Source organism: Sus scrofa, chromosome 8, assembly GCF_000003025.6.
Source record: "Sus scrofa isolate TJ Tabasco breed Duroc chromosome 8, Sscrofa11.1, whole genome shotgun sequence".
Lineage (NCBI taxonomy): Eukaryota > Metazoa > Chordata > Mammalia > Artiodactyla > Suidae > Sus > Sus scrofa.
In genome coordinates this window covers 101,778,112-101,796,685 of record NC_010450.4, presented here as the reverse complement: position 1 = coordinate 101,796,685, position 18,574 = coordinate 101,778,112, and the positions used below count along the sequence as shown (strand labels likewise).

At 33.9% G+C, this 18,574-nt stretch overlaps 1 protein-coding gene across 19 annotated transcripts in view; it reads left to right on the top strand.

The window, feature by feature from the left end:
* Positions 1 to 18,574, top strand: part of KIAA1109 (KIAA1109 ortholog) — a 200,129-nt gene that overhangs the window by 140,527 nt on the left and 41,028 nt on the right. For 10 of the 19 annotated variants that reach the window (XR_002346813.1, XM_021101618.1, XM_021101619.1 and 7 more), the window contains 10 exons: positions 4,586 to 4,683; positions 5,368 to 5,553; positions 6,709 to 6,877; positions 8,439 to 8,650; positions 9,750 to 9,948; positions 11,963 to 12,022; positions 13,925 to 14,151; positions 14,910 to 15,110; positions 15,295 to 15,425; positions 16,914 to 17,037. Coding sequence is in view for 17 of the 19 variants with exons in the window: in XM_021101618.1 (XP_020957277.1) it covers positions 4,586 to 4,683; positions 5,368 to 5,553; positions 6,709 to 6,877; positions 8,439 to 8,650; positions 9,750 to 9,948; positions 11,963 to 12,022; positions 13,925 to 14,151; positions 14,910 to 15,110; positions 15,295 to 15,425; positions 16,914 to 17,037 (1,607 nt within the window). In the remaining 2 variants the exon portion in view is untranslated. The remainder of the gene's footprint in view (positions 1 to 4,585; positions 4,684 to 5,367; positions 5,554 to 6,708; positions 6,878 to 8,438; positions 8,651 to 9,749; positions 9,949 to 11,962; positions 12,023 to 13,924; positions 14,152 to 14,909; positions 15,111 to 15,294; positions 15,426 to 16,913; positions 17,038 to 18,574) is intronic. The other 9 variants (XR_002346814.1, XM_021101630.1, XM_021101634.1 and 6 more) reach the window with 1 other exon arrangement.

The window sequence follows — 18,574 nt, the reverse complement described above, 5'->3', positions numbered from 1 at the left end:
TTAAGACTGCTATTGCTGAATATGTTTAATTAAAAAACAAGTAGACTTCCATTAATGAATCTCATATCTCTTTTGGTAAAAAACTGGGGATTATAAAGTCCCTAGTAATAGTCTGGTACTGTAAACTGTCCTTAAAGTGGGTTTGATGAAAGAGAAAGGCTTTTCTTAACCTTTGAATTACATTCTGTTAGAAGTTGGAAGTAAAGTATATCCCTCGGTCTATGAATAATGAACTGAAAAAAGAAAACTGGAAGTTAATGTTCCAACCAGGAAGACTAGCTAATCACCGTGAAGAATACAGCGTGAACCCTGGAGAAATAGCAGAAGTCAAGTCAAAGTCACTTTATCATCCAGCTGGCCCAGGGCCTCATGGAGCCACATAGGTTTCTTTATATTTTCAAAACTAGAGAATAGAACATATTTTGCAGAGGAAATACTTTGAATCCTTGTAGCCAGATTTCTTTGTATTCTAATCTCTGTCTTATTTCCCTACTCTCCCATAAACTTCATGATAATTTTCCTTATTTATTTCTTAATCTTTTCCCTCATGCTTATCCTTTATGTTAAATTTAGCTTTAGAACATTTTCTGTTGCATAGGTATTCTCATGTTCATCAAGTTTGTTAGGAATATTCTTTTTTGAAGAATCAATTCTTATAATCTTATTGCCCATAGATTTCTTGGGTTTCAGAAAGATGTAGGTAAGCACTTACATAGTAAAGAGAAGAGATCTATTTTCAAGTAATGTACAGCCATGAATATATAGGGAGATATAAATATAATGAGAATACCTTCTTACAATTGAACCAGGTATATTTTTAATTCCCAACAAGGTGAAAACTGTGGCGTTAATGTGACTAGTCATGTCTCTGATATTTCTATAAAAGCATTGTATAATACATTTGTGAGAGGCAGAGCTCTTCTTTTTTTTTTTTTTTTTTTTTTTTTTTAATTTTCCCACTGTACAGCAAGGGGGTCAGGTTATCCTTACATGTAAGAGCTCTTCTTTTAAATTAATTTTTTTTCTGAGTATAAATGATTTTCTGGGTAGTGATAGATAAACAAAATAGGCTTTTAAAAAAAATAGACTTTATTTTTTAGAGCAGTTTTAGGTTCATGGCAAAATTGAGAGGTAAAGAGATTCCCCAGATAGCCCCGCCTTCAGTCAGGTATAGCACTCCCTCCCCTTATCAACATCCTCCGTCAGAGTGGCACACTTGTTAACAACTGATGAACCTACATTGACACATCTTTATAATCCAGAGTCCATAGTTTACATTTGGGTTCTCTCTTGGTGTCATACCTTCTGTGGCTATGGACAAATGTATAATGACATGTATCCACCATTACAGTATCCTACAAAGTAGGTCCACTGCTCTAAAAGTCCTATGTGCTCTGCCTCTTCATCCCTCCCTTGGTTGCTTCCAAGTTTTGGCCATTATGAGTTAAGCTGCTATAAACATCCATATGCAGGTTTCTATGTAGACATAAGTTTTCATCTCCTTTTGGTAACTACCAAGAAGCATGATTGCTGGATCGTATGGCAAAAGTATGTTTAGTTTTAGACAGTTTTTAGGAAACTGCCAAACTGTCTTCCAAAGTGGCTATACCACTTTCCATTTCCACCTAGAAATCAATGAGAGTTCTTGTTGTTCGACATCCTCCCATAATTTGGTGTTGTCACTGTGCTAAATTTACATTTGATGGGTGTGTAGTGGTATCTTATTGTTGCTTTAATTTGCATTTCCCTAATGACATGATGTGAAGCATCTTTTCATGTGCTTATTTATGATCTGTATATCTTCTTTGGTGAGGTTAAAATCTCTAGCCCATTTTTTAGTCAGGTTGTATATTATTGTTGAGTTTGAGCTCTTTGTGTTTTTTGGGTAATAGCCCTTTATCAGATTTATCTTTTGGAAACATTTTCTCACAGTCATGGCTTGTCTTCTTATTCTCTTGACACTGTCTTTCTCAGAGCACAAGTTTATTTTAATAAAGTCTATCTTATCAGTTCTTTCATGGATCGTGCCTTTGGTGTTGCATCTAAATAGTCATTGTTATACCAAAAATGATTTAGGTTTTCTACTATGTTGTATGATTTTTCTGGTTTTAGGGGTTTTTGGTTTTTATTTTTATTTATTTTTTTTTGAATAGCTGATTTCTTTTTTTCTGACGTAATTTTTATGTAAAGGAAAAGATGACCTAGTGAGTCATATCCAGGACACATAATTTGGCAACATGCCTGACTTCATTGAGCTTCATTGAAGCTTGTGAAGGGGTACAGAATAGCACCCCCAAATATGCCTTTTAGTGTTGTGTTTTAAATTTGGCCTTGTGATCCGTTATGAGTTAATTTTTGTGAGAAATTTAAGGGCTATATCTAGATTTATTTTTTCCATGTGGATGTTCAGGTATTCCAGCACCATATGTTGAAAAGACTGTATCTTTGTTCTGTTGTATTGCCTTTTGCTCCTTTGTCAAAGACCACTTGACTATACTAATGTGAGTCTGTTTTGGGGCTCTTACTTCTGTTCAGTTGATCTTCTTGTGTTATGGTATAATACCACACTGTCTTGATTACTGTAACTTGTATTCAGGTAGTTTCAGTCTTCTGGTTTTGTTCTTCTGCCTCAATATTTTATTTTTTACTTTTTGTCTTTAGTCTTTTTAGGGCTGCACCCATGCATATGGAGGTTCCAAGGCTAGGGGTCTAATTGGAGCTATAGCTGCCAGCCTTCGCCAGAGCCACAGCAACACCAGATCCGAGCCATGTCTGCGACCTACACCACAGCTTATGGCAACACCGAATCCTTAACCCCTGAGCAAGGCGAGGGATCAAACCCGCAACCTCATGGTTCCTAATCAGATTCGTTTCCACTGCACCATGACAAGAACTCCTGCCTCAATATTTTATTGGCTATTTTGGCTCTTCATGTATACCTTAGAATGAGTTTGTTGATAGCCACAAAATAATTTGCTAGAATTTTGATTGGAATTGTAGTGAATCTATAGACTAAGTTGGAAAAAACTGACATTTATCTTAGCAGAGTTTTGTGGTTTTTCTCCTGTAGATCTTGTTACTATATTGGTAATTTATACTTAAATATTTCATTTTTTGTGGTGTTAATGTAGATGGTGTTGTATTTTTAATTTCACATTCCACTACTGCCAGTACATAGGAAAGCGATTGACTTTTGTATATTATTAACTTTGTATTATGCAACCTTGCTATAAGCACTTACTAGTTCTAGGAACAGGTGATCAAGGTCATTTGTGAACAAAAGCAGTTTATTTCTTCCTTCCCAATCTATATATCTTTTATTTCCTTTTCTTGCCTTATTGCATTAACTAGGACTTTTTGTATGATGTTGAAAAGAAGTAGTAAGAGGGGACATCCTTGCTTTGTACCTTATCTTAGTGGGAAAACCAAGCTTGTCACCCTTAAGCATGATAATGGCTGTAGTTTTTTATAGATGGTTGCTCTCAAATTTAGAAAGTTCTGTGTTCCTAATTTACGGAGTCTTTATTACCAAGAGGTGTGGGATTTTGTCAGATGCTTTTTCTTCATCTTTTAATATGATCATATCATTTTTCTTCTTTAGCTTTTCGATGTGATGGATTATATTAATTGATTACCTCCTAGGAAGAAAGTCCCATCCTCCCTATATTTGCTCTCTGGTATTATACAAGCTCAATATTTATAGGAAAAGATGAATCATTTTAAGATAAAATATTTGAAGGATAAACATGCAGAAAAGTTCTTACAATAAATTAGAAGTTTTTTATTTATTTATTTATTTTCTGTAGTCTTTTACGGGCAAATGGAAGTTCCCAGGCTAGGGGTTGAATCAGAGCTGTAGCTGCTGGCGTATGCCATAGCCACAGCAACATGGGATCCGAGCTGCGTCTGCAACCTACACCACAGCTCACAGAAATGCCCATCCTTAACCCACTGAGGCCAGGGTTCAAACCTGCGTCCTTATGGATGCTAGTCAGGTTCATTACCACTTGAGGCACAATGGGAACTCCTAGAAGTTGTATTTTAAAATAATAGAATATTGTTTCCTGAATGCTCCATGGCCTGGGCAACAAATAGTTTATTAGTAGGAACTTTATCCCCAGGGCCCTCTGCCCCGCCTTTTTTTTTTTTTTTTTTTTTTTTGATGTATAGGCCAAACCTTTATTGTCACTCTCTTTATTGCTAAAATACATATAACCTTATTTTTTACTTCTCCACTTTTATTTTTTCTTTTCATTCTTTTTTGTTTATAGTGCATGCGAATATAAATGACAAATGTCATATTTTTAATTGAAGAGATTATTGCATTGTAATTTTTTCCCTCAAATACATTTTCTGAGATGTATAATCATGTTTGGTTTAAATATATGTATAATGTTCTGTCTTAATCCTTATAAAATGTTCTTAACACACATACATCTGTCTCAGTGAAATGTGATATGGCTGAAGTTCCCTATTAAAGATTGAGTTAATGATTGGAAAAAGTTTTTTTTTTTTTAAACATGCGAAGTAGTTATTTTCTTTTTAAAGAATTGCCTCAAGCCTTCAATTATTTAATGTCTTTCAGGTGGGGAGCAGCCTATTCCTCTTTGGAATGAACATGATGGAACAGCAGATGGAGACAAGCCTAAAATTCTACTCTATTCATTGAACTTGCAGTTTAAGGTAATATAAATAATAATAAAATAATGATTCTTTAAGAAGTGTTTTTCTACTTAATGTATGCTTATACAAATTCATATGATAACATGAATATGCCAAATAGAAGTATAGCCCTACCCACTCAGAGAAAAAGCTGTAATGATTGAATGTCCTTTAGGATATTTTCCTACTTGTATTTTTATATGTGAGTAATTTATGCATATTTAAAAACAATACTTTTTCGCGTCAGAACATTTAGGTCCACTTTTGTTACAATTTAACTGCTTCCTTCTGGTGAACATTTTGATTTTTTCTAATTATTGCTGTTATAAATTACTCTTTAAGAAATATTTTGTACACTTGTCCAATTAAAATAATACCTTAATATAAACGTTGTTATTTCTAATATTTATATTTGTGTTCTTAAAAACTATTCTTACCAAATAGTTAATTGTAATTAATGTATTTAATCCAGGAATAGTCTGTGTTTTATATACAAAATACTGAAATGAAATTTAATAGCTGAAAAAGTTCCCACTGACATGAGAAATTAAAGGATCTTGCTAGTTTTATCAGTTCATTAGACATCCTATATCTGTTTTAAAACATGGTATTTTATATATCATATATTGAAAGATTTCATTTGATTAGGTGTACATTGTTGATTTGATTTTTTTTTTTTTTTCCTCCAAACATATAATCTGCTAGGGTATTCAAGTAACGGCCACAACTCCTTCAATGAGAGCTGTGAGATTTGAAACTGGATTGATTGAATTGGAACTTTCAAACCGACTTCAAACCAAAGCTTCACCAGGAAGTAGCAGCTATCTAAAACTGTTTGGTAAATGCCAAGTGGATTTAAATCTGGCATTAGGACAAATTGTTAAACATCAGGTAAGTGCTGAGAATGTTAATATTAAAACTGTGGCCTTTGAACTTTGCATATCAGTTTGAACTACTTTTAGTATTACTATACTTTTAATTTTTTTATTTTTTGGCCATGCTGGCAACATGTAGAAGTTCCTGGACCAGGGATCGAATTCAAACCACAGCTGTGACCTATGCTGCAGCTGTGGCAGTCCAGGATCGTTAACCCACTGTGGTAGGCTGGAGATCAAACCCGCCCCACCGCAAAGACAACACTGGATCCTTAACCTGCTGTGCCATAGCAGGGACCCCAATTTAAAAAGTATTTAAAGTTTCTAAGAATTTCTAATGAAAAATCACTTAAGAAGGCGCTTATAATTTTACCTGGCATTTCATAGAGTATTTTGGTGGTAGTATATTGTTCAGTGCAAATGCAATCACATGACGCTTAATCTAGTATCTTCATGAACATTTGTTTACTAGCATTTATTAGCATTGGTCAGTCCTTAAAATGTTACTAGGTTTCCTAGCTGTCCTCTATGATAAGGCAAACTTTGCATGCCATAATGTTAAACATGTAATGTTAAAAAAAAATTTTATATATATATGTATATATAGCAATAGATCAGATTTTGTTTTATAAAAATTAACTTCCATAGCTCATCAAGGAATTTTTTATTGTTTTTATTTGGCCAAAAATTTTTATGTAGATTTTAACTGTTTTTCCTTCTTTAAATAACTGATTAATGGAATACCAGTCACACTTTCAAAACTGAATAGGTATCTTAAAGATTATATGGGGAAATAAATGAACAAAAATTTTATGTCATCTCTAGAAAAACACTAATTTATTCAAATATAAGTACAATTTGAGAAGAGAGAGGATCTAACTGTCTCGAAACATTTAATACATTGCCATTGAGAATATGGACCTAATCCTAGCTTTTGTATGAATTTTATGATGACTTCGTATTTATCTCTTATATACACGTCCATTTTGTAAATTAACTTCAAGTGTTCTGGTACAGAGTGTCAGGAATATATATATGTCATTGACAAATGAAATTTAAAATGTACTATAGTTCTTTTGGCGAACAATACCATTATGGTGTTAAAACTTAATTTTCTAAATTAAAACATTTTCCATTACTTGATTTTATTGAGCTTTTGATTTTATTTTAGGTTTATGAGGAAGCCGGTTCTGATTTTCATCAAGTTGCCTATTTTAAAACTAGAATTGGATTAAGAAATGCCCTGCGAGAAGAAATCAGTGGTTCTTCAGATAGGGAAGCTGTGCTTATTACCTTGAATAGACCAATTGTTTATGCACAGCCTGTGGCCTTTGATAGAGGTAAGATAAAAGTCCAATACTGCCTTGTTTGATTTAGAAATGTTTTGGTAACACTAGGAAAAATCATCTATAGTTTACCAGTGTAAACGCTTGACAGCTATACATCTCTTAAATTTGAAATGTGAGCATGCAAAAAAAACTTTCTTGCTTATTCCCATCATTTCTTTTAAAATAAATGAAGTAAGTAAACTTTAAAAGTTATTTTACTTTCCAAAATTATTTGCTTTCTACATAAATCTATAGGACTGTCTGATTCAGAATTTTAATTGTAATGCTGTTTTTATGGTTTGGATAACTATCACACTCATTTGCCTTGGAACTGTCTTTATTCATTTAATGTGTAAACATTTCTTGCTTAGTATCTAGAAGTGAAATACAAATACGGAAAACAGTATCTCTGCCCTCAAGGAATCTCGGGTGGGAGAGAGAGCAAAGTAGACTACAGAGAGGAGGTTTTTATATATGTGTATACACACACACATACACACAAAACACACATACGCACATATGTATCTATGTTTAATATATCCTCTGTATATACACACATATACACATGTTCTAATATCTGAGGGAGTCTCTAACTTTCCCTGTGCTTCTCAGGGTAGAAACTAATTTTTCAAATTCAACTTGGAGTTAGGAGTTCATCAGGGAGACAGGAAATGAAAGCTCGTCTTATTTACCTCTATATCCAAAGGCCTAGAACAGTCCCAGGCATGTAGTCAAGAAGTAAATAAATATTTTCCAAGTGAGAGAGAACATAAATATATATGAGCACAGAAGTCTTAAGAAAATATAGCTGCAACTTTGATAAAATAATGGGAAATAAGACTGAATGATAGATAGGGTCTAATTAATGTATCTTCAGCAAATAGGAATTGTATTTTAGAAAGAACCATTTATGAAGCCATGAAAGATTGAAGTTGGTGGTGGGTATTGGCTGGAGATAAATTCAGTTTCTTAGAAAATGGCCTTTTGGCAGTATTATGGATAACATTTTATTTTGTTAAATCCAGAGCACATTTTTTTCATTTCTCTTCTTACTAGCCTCTGATCAGCTTTCAGCAACTCCTTAAAGTACTTCCTACTCTTTGTGTCCGTGTCGTAACAGTTGCTTTTCCTTCTATTTCTCTGACCCCTTCATCTTTATCTTCTCTTCAGGCTCCTCCTTCCGTATACCACAGTAAATTATGGTTTCCCTTAAGATTTCATTCTTGTTACAGACTCAAATGTTTTTGACTTCTCTTTCTAAATCATGCTTTTTTGTTTGTTTGTTAATCTGTCCCAATGCCTGGCATATAATAGGCATTTTACAAATAATTCCTTGAATGAGTGGATGGACCTGGATTTTCTTCTTTTGCCATTTTGCAGTTACTTGCTTTCTGCTTTTTTTCATTTGTCAAGTTGACTATATCCTCGTAGCTCCTTTCTAATTCTAATGCTACAATTTTCTGAGAGTAATTTTTATTAATGAACAGGATTTTACAGCTGTAGAGGTTTACTTGCTGTATTGTTTACAGTTTTGATTTTAATTTTCTTTCTGCCCTGTCTTAATTATCAAAAGCTGTGCTGTTTTGGCTGAATTATAAGGCTGCCTATGACAATTGGAATGAACAACGAATGGCTTTGCATAAAGATATTCACATGGCTACAAAGGAAGTGGTAGATATGTTGCCTGGTATCCAGCAAACATCAGCCCAGGCGTTTGGGACTCTTTTCCTCCAGCTCACTGTGAATGATCTAGGAATTTGTCTGCCTATCACAAATACTGCACAGGTATAAAAAATAGAATCATAGACCAACATTAAGAACCAAACATTTTTTACTAACCATTCTTATGTATGTAGAATATAACAATAAAATGTTCAGGTTAACAATTTATAACGAGTTTAGTAAATAGTGAATAAGATTGAACTTCAGCCATTGTTCATCCGCAGTGTATTAAATATGAATCTCATGAGACTTTTTTCTGAAGCATTCTGATGTGCCTCAGAATAGTAATGAGGTTACACCCATCTCATACATCTTAATTTTTTACCTTGGAAAATAAGCAGTCTGCTTTTCAGAATTTTTACATTTGTTTTGTAGTTAGCAAAGATATCTTTGCCATTTACTTGTTAATTCAATAGGAACAAAGAATACTTAAGAATACTATTTCATAATGTTTAATAACCTCATCTAAGAGAAAGGAATTTCAAAATTCTTTTATACTGTAATAATGAATGGTAACAAAACTTATAAGTTATGTATACTGGATAAAGCAAAATTTTCCTCTTTGTAATTTAGGACTAGTTCTCAGAAATACGTATTTGCATTCACATGTGTATGAGAGAAAAGGCTGTGAACCCCTATCTGGCTAAGAAGTTAGAACTATAACAAATACAGAGATCTATGTTTTACTGTTGTCACTTACCTAAAATAACCTGTAACCAGTCGTTGAATGAATTTATCTTTTAAAAGTATTTTGTTTGGCAACACAGTGTTAAGAAAAACTCTGGGTCAGGGATTGATATGTTTGTGCTTCAGGAGAAAAATGATAATATTTCAGTGGCATGGTGGAAAGAGCCCAGGAAGCCCATACACTTCAGAGGTGGTTGTCAAAATGAAAATGTTCCCTACAATTAAAACAAAGGCTTGAGATAGAAAAATAGATAATTAGCCTTTTGCAAGTTCAGTTTTTAAAAAATGTACATGGCAAATGCATTTCATTCCAGCAATTTAGTTTTTTAAGGTAGTCATCATCTTTGTAAGCTGCTTTTTAATGAAGCTTTCTAGGGTTGGCTCTTTCTAGATGTTTGGTCCTATGAATCCTATGAGATTTCCAAGTTTTGAAAGTTGTCACCTTTTGTCATTTCTTCTATAATATATTTTGCAGTCGAATCATACTGGAGACCTTGACACTGGTTCTGCCTTAGTACTGACCATTGAAAGTACTCTCATCACTGCTTGTTCTTCAGAATCTCTAGTTAGTAAAGGGCATTTCAAAAACTTCTGTATTCGTTTTGCTGATGGCTTTGAAACATCTTGGGATGACTGGAAACCAGAAATTCGTGGGGACCTAGTGATGAATGCCTGTGAGTGTCTTTTATTTTTGTATGAGGTTTAGAATTTTTGAAATTAAAAAATAATTCCAGTATCTTTAGTAGTAAAACTAAAGGATGTTTGTAGATAGGAATGTTATTGGACTTTGTGAAATAAAGGCTATTTCTAATTAAAGATATCAAACCATATTTGTGAAAAACTGCAGCTTTCAGTAGTTCTGGTAAGTAAACCGACTAGATACTCTTTTTGATGTTGCAACATCTGAAGTTTTGCTTAATCCCTGGTCTTGCCTATAATTGATTCATGAATGACTAGGTAAGATGTATTCGTTCAGTGGGGATCTTGAAAGAAAGTGATAAATGTGCAAAAGCCAATTCATTGTATAGTACAGGATAAACAGGAGCAGGAACTCCAGCCATAAATAATAAATCCACACTCCCAAATATGTAGCATACAGAGTGTAACTTGTGTGAATTCTTCTGATTCCATAATACTCAAGGTTAGGAATAAAGCTGTGTTTATATGCTATTTTTTCAGTTCTGGGTTTTTTATTTTTTAATTTTTCTTTTTAAAAAAATTTTTATATATGTTATTTTGAAGGTAAAAGGGTACATTTATTTTAACTGTTTTATTTTAAATATTACAGCAGAGTAGATGAAGCATCATTAACCTCAATAGTGAAGAAAAATTTTATTTGAAGAATTAAACATATGAACTAAAATTCCTCAGCCAATCTGTAAACCAAAATTAATCCTTAATTCATTTTTCAAAAGGTGGTATACCATTGTTTAACAGTTTTTCTTCCTCTCTACTGGAAGAAAATCTTTCCAGTTCTCAGTTCTTTTTGAGTATTGGGAAAACTTTCCACTTTTTTTATATCAAAAATTAACATTTGGGCATTTAATGTTGGCTAATATTTCAGGTGAAATTCTTGGTTTTGAATACTTTGCCTTTAGGTAATTCACAGGTAAAATACTAGGATTTCTTTAAAAACTTCAGGTTACTAAGAAGACTTGATATCAAAATACTTATGCCTAATACTCAGAAGACCAATAATTGCCTTTATCAGAAATCTTTACAAATAATTGTTTTACTGTTATATATATATGTTTTTAAAGTCACCGTAACTGTCTCTTTTTTGCCCCTTTAAAATTTTTTAAATTTATTTTTTATTAAAGTATAGTTGATTTACAATGTGCTAATAACTATCTTTTGTTTGTGTGCTTTTTTCCTTAAATTTAAACATACTGATTTTTATTAAGATGACCTTTTGCCATCATTACAATCATACTGGACAGAATATATTTGGAAGCAAAGGGAGGATAACATTTCATTAACAGTTTAAACAAAGGGAAAATGCATAAGAAATATGCCTCTGACTCAAAATCAAAAATACATATTAAAAAATATAATGCTGTACAGTAGAAAAAAAATCATGTTGGGTAAATAATTAAAAACAAAATTAAATTTAAAAAAATATATATATATAAATAATAACTCAGCACCTCGGTGGATATTACACCAGCAAAGTAGAACACTAACATGCTGATAATTGTGATAATGATAATTTATTTTGGATTTTGGAGGATATCAAATGATTTGTTTTCAAAACGTGCTTATTGTCTTTTGTCTTGGGACAGTGGCAGAAGAAGGAAGTAGAGTAGTTGTTTTGTTGACATAGAATTCCAAATTCCAAATGTGCCAAAGTTTTCTGCTTTGTGGTTTTTATTAGTAATTATTAGGAATTCACATGCATAATGTAAAGCTAAAACCTTTTTCTTTATTGAAGTATAGTTGACTTATACTATTATGTATACTAGATGTATACAGTTTAGTTCTTTTAATAAGAATAAAATATTGTGAGATATGAAGTAGGCTTTGCAAGTCATATAAGGTAGCCCTTTCATTCTCCAGATTAGAAATTGTAACTTAGGATAGTAATCCTGTTAATATTTAGATAATCAGTTGGGGTGAAAAATTGCAGTATAATATCTAGTCACAAGCATAATTTTATTGAAAATTATTTTGGGGGCAATTTTCGTGCAGGTGTAGTTCCAGATGGTACCTATGAAGTATGTTCCAGGACTACAGGACAAGCAGCTGCTGGTAATTCACATTTGGTATTACTTTTGCTACATATATTAGGTAGAATTCTGCTTTTATATCTATTTTTCCTTTATATTAGAGGATCTTTTAACTAAACTAACTCTGATATTCCCTAATTTGTGAAAACTATTATGCAGTAACATTAGCATGTTTTTATTTAGACACCATCAGTGTACAAGATACATGACAAAATGTTTTGGGGAAGACAAAGATGAATAAGATATACTATATACTCTATAAATTTAAATATAAATTCTCATAATGCAGTTAAGCCTCTGCAGTATAACTAAACTGTAATAAGTGTAATTTCAATAAAATATAAAATTCCAATTGCTAATGAAATTTATAAGAAGAAAAAAATTTTCTGAATTTCAAAGGATACTGCAATGAGAGAAAGCCTTATGGAAGAACAAGGATTTTTTTTTTCCTGTATCTGTGACATGCAGAAGTTCCCGAGTCAGGGATCAAACCCATGCCACTGCAGTAACCAGAGCTACTGCAGTGACAGTGCTGGATCTTTAACCTCCTGAACCACAAGGGAACTCCAGAACAAACATTTAAACAGGTATTTGAAAGATGGATAAAATTGTTTGTTAAGCAAAAACTGGAAAATGTGAATAGAAAAAAATTAGAATTATACCCATAATAATGTTAAAACACAGTGTTTAATTAAAATTGTCCAAATTGGCTGGAATAGAGTTATGTGAAAATAAGATGGGAAAAATCTTAAATCCAAAATTAAGGAGTGTGGACTTTCTTTAGTGGACAATGAGAAAGCCTTTGAATTTTTTTTGAGCACGGAAGAGATGTGACAGTATCAAAGCCCACTTTCTGGGGTTTAAAAGGTAGAAATCCAGGAAACTCTTTGGAGATAACTATAGAAGTAATAACCTGTCTTGACTTAGATGATAGCATAGTGTAAACTTTTATTTTGCCTGGTATAAACTTAGGAAAAACTAAAGGGAGATATTTATTTAAAAGCTCTTAAAATGTTGAGAGGGGTAAAAGCTGATTAAGATTAGTAGATTTCCTTTTTCTCCTTACTGTTTCCTCTTATCCTCCCAAACCTAGTCTCAGTGCTCATCCTAAGTAAACTCTCACAGTAGCAAGGCCTGCAAGTCCCCACTGACAGAGAACTGAAATGGTTAGGAAATTTCCAGCAGGAGAAAGGTGATGACAGAGGTAAACATACATGCTGGGGAAAAGGTCATATAAAAGTTTTTGTCAGGACTCTTAATAAGTGAAAACAGACCACTCAAACGATCTTAAAATGGGGAACTTACTGGAATATTTACAGATCACAGTTAAACTTAGGAATGGCTATCTCGGTGAAGAGAAGGAACCAGGCCAATTCAGGGGCCCTCAGAAACTACTGGAAACTACATTCCAGCTGTCAGCGGGGCTCTTTCCAGCTCTTGTCTCTTCTTCTTTCTGGCTGCTTCATTTTTCCTTACTGCTTACCTCCTTACACATGGCAGGAACATGACTGCCAGCAGCTCATGAGCTTCATTTCCCCACCCTCAGTCACTAGAGAGGAACCAGAGAAGTATTCTTAGTTTTCTAACTTTGACCCTTGCCCAGACTAATTATCTAACTAATTCTGGCTAATGAAGGAGGGTCATTCCAGCTCCTACTATAGCCTTGGGAAGGTAGATCAGCTCGGGGACTGAGAGGAGAAAGGAACCCATAGGTCACTGGAGAAAGAAGGGTGCTACAGCGAGGAAACCATAGATGCACACTAGACAATAGGGAAATTAATCCCGTAGTCTAATGTTTCTGACAGATTTAGCTGTGAGAGACATTAGTTATTTCGCAGGGCCATCATTCACTTTATTCACTGGGTGTAGAGTTATTTAAGTTCCTATACTCAAGACTTATCAAAAATGTCACTTCTTTAAACAGAAAGTAGTAGTGCTGGAACCTGGACACTCAATGTATTGTGGAAAATGTGTGGGATTGATGTCCACATGGATCCTAACATTGGCAAAAGACTTAATGCTCTGGGTAATACCCTTACGACACTGACAGGAGAGGAGGACATAGATGACATTGCTGATCTGAATTCAGTGAACATAGCTGACCTGTCAGATGAGGACGAAGTTGACACTATGTCTCCCACCATCCACACTGTAAGTAAACTCACTGTTAAGACTTTTTCACCACTGGCTTTCACCCTGAAAAAGGGGTATTATGAAGTCAGTGTTATTTGTTGTAATTACTAATTGTGGAGGAAGGAAGGGAATGGTGTTTCTCTGTATCTATATTTATAAAATACTGGTTTTTAATTTCATAGTATTGTCTTTTAATTGAGTTACTTATTCATAATAACTGCCAGTCAACTTGTACTTTAACCTACAGGTAATGAATAAACGGCAAAAGGAAAGTGCAAGCAAATCCGTAGAGACAGAAAGTAGATTTGTGGTTGTCTAGGGCTTGGAGAGTCAGGGGGCATTGGGAAGGGGGAGGGGAAGAGATTTCTAATGTTAGGAGGTTTTGTTTGGGTGGTGGTGAAAATATTCTAAATGGATTCTGATGATGATAGCACAACTTTGTGAATATACTAAAAACCACTGAATTACATATTTTAAATGGGTGAATGTTATAACATGAATTATATATCAATAAGAATGTTAAAAAATGAAAGTCAAAAGCAAAGTTCACACTCAAAATGAAGTATAAATTTTAAAAGTATGTATTTCTTTCTATACTATACTGTCCGTGTATTCTGTAGTATCATATTTTTTGGAAGGTAAAAAAGTTTCTCTCTGCTTTCATTCTAATATTAGTTTTTAAAAAAATTGAAACATCTTTTAACTGTTGTATCATGAAACAGTTTTGTTCCTGGAAGGAAACTTTTAAAAAATTAATGTTACTGTTTATCATTTAGAACTCAGATGGAAGTTCAGTAAGTGGAGATGGCCACAAGCTCACCTTTGGGCAACGACTTGTAAATCACCTCCTAGGCCTGAGGCCCCCACATCAGCGCTATTCTGTTCCTGCAGAGTATCTATGTGACTCAGACATGTGGGCCTCCCCTCAGTCTAGCCAGTCCCATTTGAAAGCATGCAGAGCTCACTCATGGGGAAACGTAGGTAGCAACTAGATTGCTTATGAAAATGAAGGGGTTTGAATCACTGGAGAGTCCAATCATCTTAATATAGATGACTTTGATTCTTGCATGCTTCCTTTGATTTAAGATGTTATTTCTGTGACAGTATGGATTTGCTTTGTGACCTGAGGGTTTACTGACAGACCTACTTTTGATTTTTCAGGAAGCTGTAGATTATCGAAGACAAGGAGCATCTTGTAGTCAGCCAGGAGAACTTAGAGGAAGAAAAATTATGAAGCGTATAGTGGATATCAGAGAATTGAATGAACAGGCCAAAGTAATAGATGATCTTAAGTATGTATAATGATTTTTAGTTTAATATAATGCTTTTTAATAATAGAATCATAAGATTCTAAATGTGAAGAAAATCGTTTTGGGGCCAATACAAGTGATCTTTAGTTTATAAATGAGATCACCAAGGTCGAGAGAAGTTTGGAAATTTGTCTGAGATCATACATTCATTAGTGATAAAATTATAAATCATACGCTAGTGCTCATCACAACTTTACATTTATGAGCAGCTTATGGCTGGCTGTCACATGTATGCATCTCTACATGTGTGTATATATATATATATATATATGTATCTTCACATTTGTATATATGTATCACTTTTTTTCTAACAATGGTATTTTTGGAATGATTTTTTTTTTTTTTTTTTGCTTTTTTGGGCTGCACCCTTGGCATATGGAGATTCCCAGGCTGGGGGTCGAATTGGAGCTATAGCTGCCGCCAACACCATATCTGAGCCACCTCTGTGACCTACACTACAGCTCACAGCAACGCCAGATCCTTAACCCACTGAACAAGGCCAGGGATTGAACAAGAAACCTGATGGTTCCTTGTTGGATTTGTTTCCGCTGAGCCACGATGGGAACTCCAAAATGCAAATTTTTAAGAGAGGAAACAAATTTAGAATTTATTAAGTACCTATGTAATCTCAGTTTAATCCTTACAACATTTCTTCAAGGATAGATGGAATTATCTACACAAAAATTGGATTGGAGAGGTTAAAGTGGAATCTGAACTTGTGTTTGTCTAAATTCCAACTACATGCTTTTTTTTTTGCCTGCCTGTGTTAGTGGCTCACTGGAACTGAGGTGATGGTAGGGCAAGTCAAGAGTAGGGAGGGGGTGGTAGTAATTTTTTTCTTTATCTGTTGCCTGCTACATAATACGAGGTAATACTTCCTAAGACTAAATATGCTTTAAAACAAACTTTAAAACCTTTTTTCCTCATAGGTGGAAGTTATACCTCATCTTTTCTCATTTTCATACACATGTAACTATGGGGTTTTTTGTATTCAAGGACTTTACACAAATGTATGCATGTACAGTGAAAGATATTCCCTAAAAACTTGTCTGTAAAATCAGTTATGATAACAGTGGTTCAGTGTCCTGTTGACTTATATTATAGTTCGAATTTTGTTACCAGGGTTAAAAAAATGACTTGAAGAAAAGTATACTTCCTCCTCTAAAATCTTACCTGAGGCTTAAATTCTATACAGAGTTTTACATACAGATATTATTCTGTGGAGTGGTTCCGTAGGTTTCATGAAATTATCAGAGATTCTTGATGTAGAAATGGATAAGAACTGTTTGCTAAAACAGCAGAGCTTTTTTATACCTGGTCAGGTGTGAGTATTAACTCTATGGAGGATTTTTGCCTGTCCATATATAATCTTTGATATTCTGATAAGTGAAAGAATTAAAAAGGTGCAAGTAAAAATCACTCTTACTTTGTTACCTCTTTAAGCTAATTGTCGATTTGTTTTGAATCCAGAAAATTAGGTGCAAGTGAAGGAACCATAAACCAGGAAATTCAGCGTTATCAACAGTTAGAATCTGTTGCTGTGAATGACATTAGAAGAGATGTTCGTAAAAAATTACGGAGGTCCAGTATGCGAGTGAGTAAATATTTAAGGGGAATTTTATTAAAGTAGACTATTTAAAAATTTGTTTACTGTATGAAATTGTGTAGTAATACTTTCCTTGTTTTCTTTCCACCTCCATTGCTGGTGATAACACTTGATTTGTATATCTCCTGTGTACTATGTGTCAGGCACTGTTTAAAGCATTCAACATTTAATAACCTATTAAATCCTTACAAAAGCTCTATGAAGTAGCTTGTATTATTTTTTTCAAATTTTAAAGATGAGGAAAATGAGGCACAGAGAGGTCAAGTAATTTGACTGAGATTATACAACCAGCAATCCCAGTGGAGCCAAGATTTAAACCCAAACAGTAGAACTCTACAGTCTGTGCCCTTAGCCTGTGTGTTCTGTCTACCTTTCATGAAGTCATACTTTCTTTGTTGTGTCTTACTCAAATGGGAAGTCTTTTGAGATATCCATCCTACCCTATCCCATTTTCCACAACTGACTTTACTCTTTAGCCACTATGTACACTCAGCACTTTATTCTTACCTTTATAATTTGCATGCTTAGTTGCTCTTACCAGAGTTTGAGTCTCTTATAAGACATTCATCTTTGACCCAACTGCCTATCAAACTTTCTGAGATTTAGTACAATTGATGAACAATTGAAATAAATAGATAGATGTATTATAAAAATATAGTAGAAAATAATTCGGAAACTTACTCAAATGGAGCTAGGTTGCTTTGAGTCAAGGTGGTCTTGTTAGTGAAAAACCTAATTTGTAAAAATATAGTCAGCAGAACTCTCCATTTTTTTAAAACCAGAATAAAGTTTTTTGGATGTTATCCCAATACATAAAACTGATAAAAATCAAAGCTGCTGAGGTTAGAGGAAGGAGGAAGATTGCAGGGTTCCAGGGTTCGTTGGCTTAAACTTTCTTTCCATGGTCACCACCAAAGCCCCAGACAACCTCATTTGAATACCGTTCTAAATTATTTATTTAAATGAAGAATTCAATTTGAGTTATTCATCACTGGCTTTTGATAGTACTAAATGGATGGTGATGGTCAGTAATGAATTACTCTGTGTTTAAATTTTGCCACTATGTACTTCACAGTTATACAATATAAGGAGAATATTGCTTGTGTACTATCTAAAAGCTAGTTTATACCTGGCAGTCGACTGTTAAAAATAACACTAGGTAGAGAAGATTAGGGAAATTCTTGAAATTACATCTGTATTCTTAACATTTGTCTCATTTGGCATTTCCCCTTCAATTCCCTTTTAGTCCTTTCATGTTCTAAATCTCCATTGTATTCAAATCTTTTTAATATCTAGCCACCCAAGTACAAATCTGGAAGAGAGGAATTTGGAGACAGGGAGAATGTTTCAAGCTACCACTTCCTTTCATTTTTTGTAATAAAGAGTTCTGTCAGGGGTGCTATAGGGTGGTCCCCGAGAGGATTGGTAGTCCCTGTCTCCCTCCTCCTCTTCTTTCCTGGTCTCTTATGGTCCCCCCGATCCTCCACCTGACTTTCTCCTAGAATCTTCCAATTCTCATTTTCTT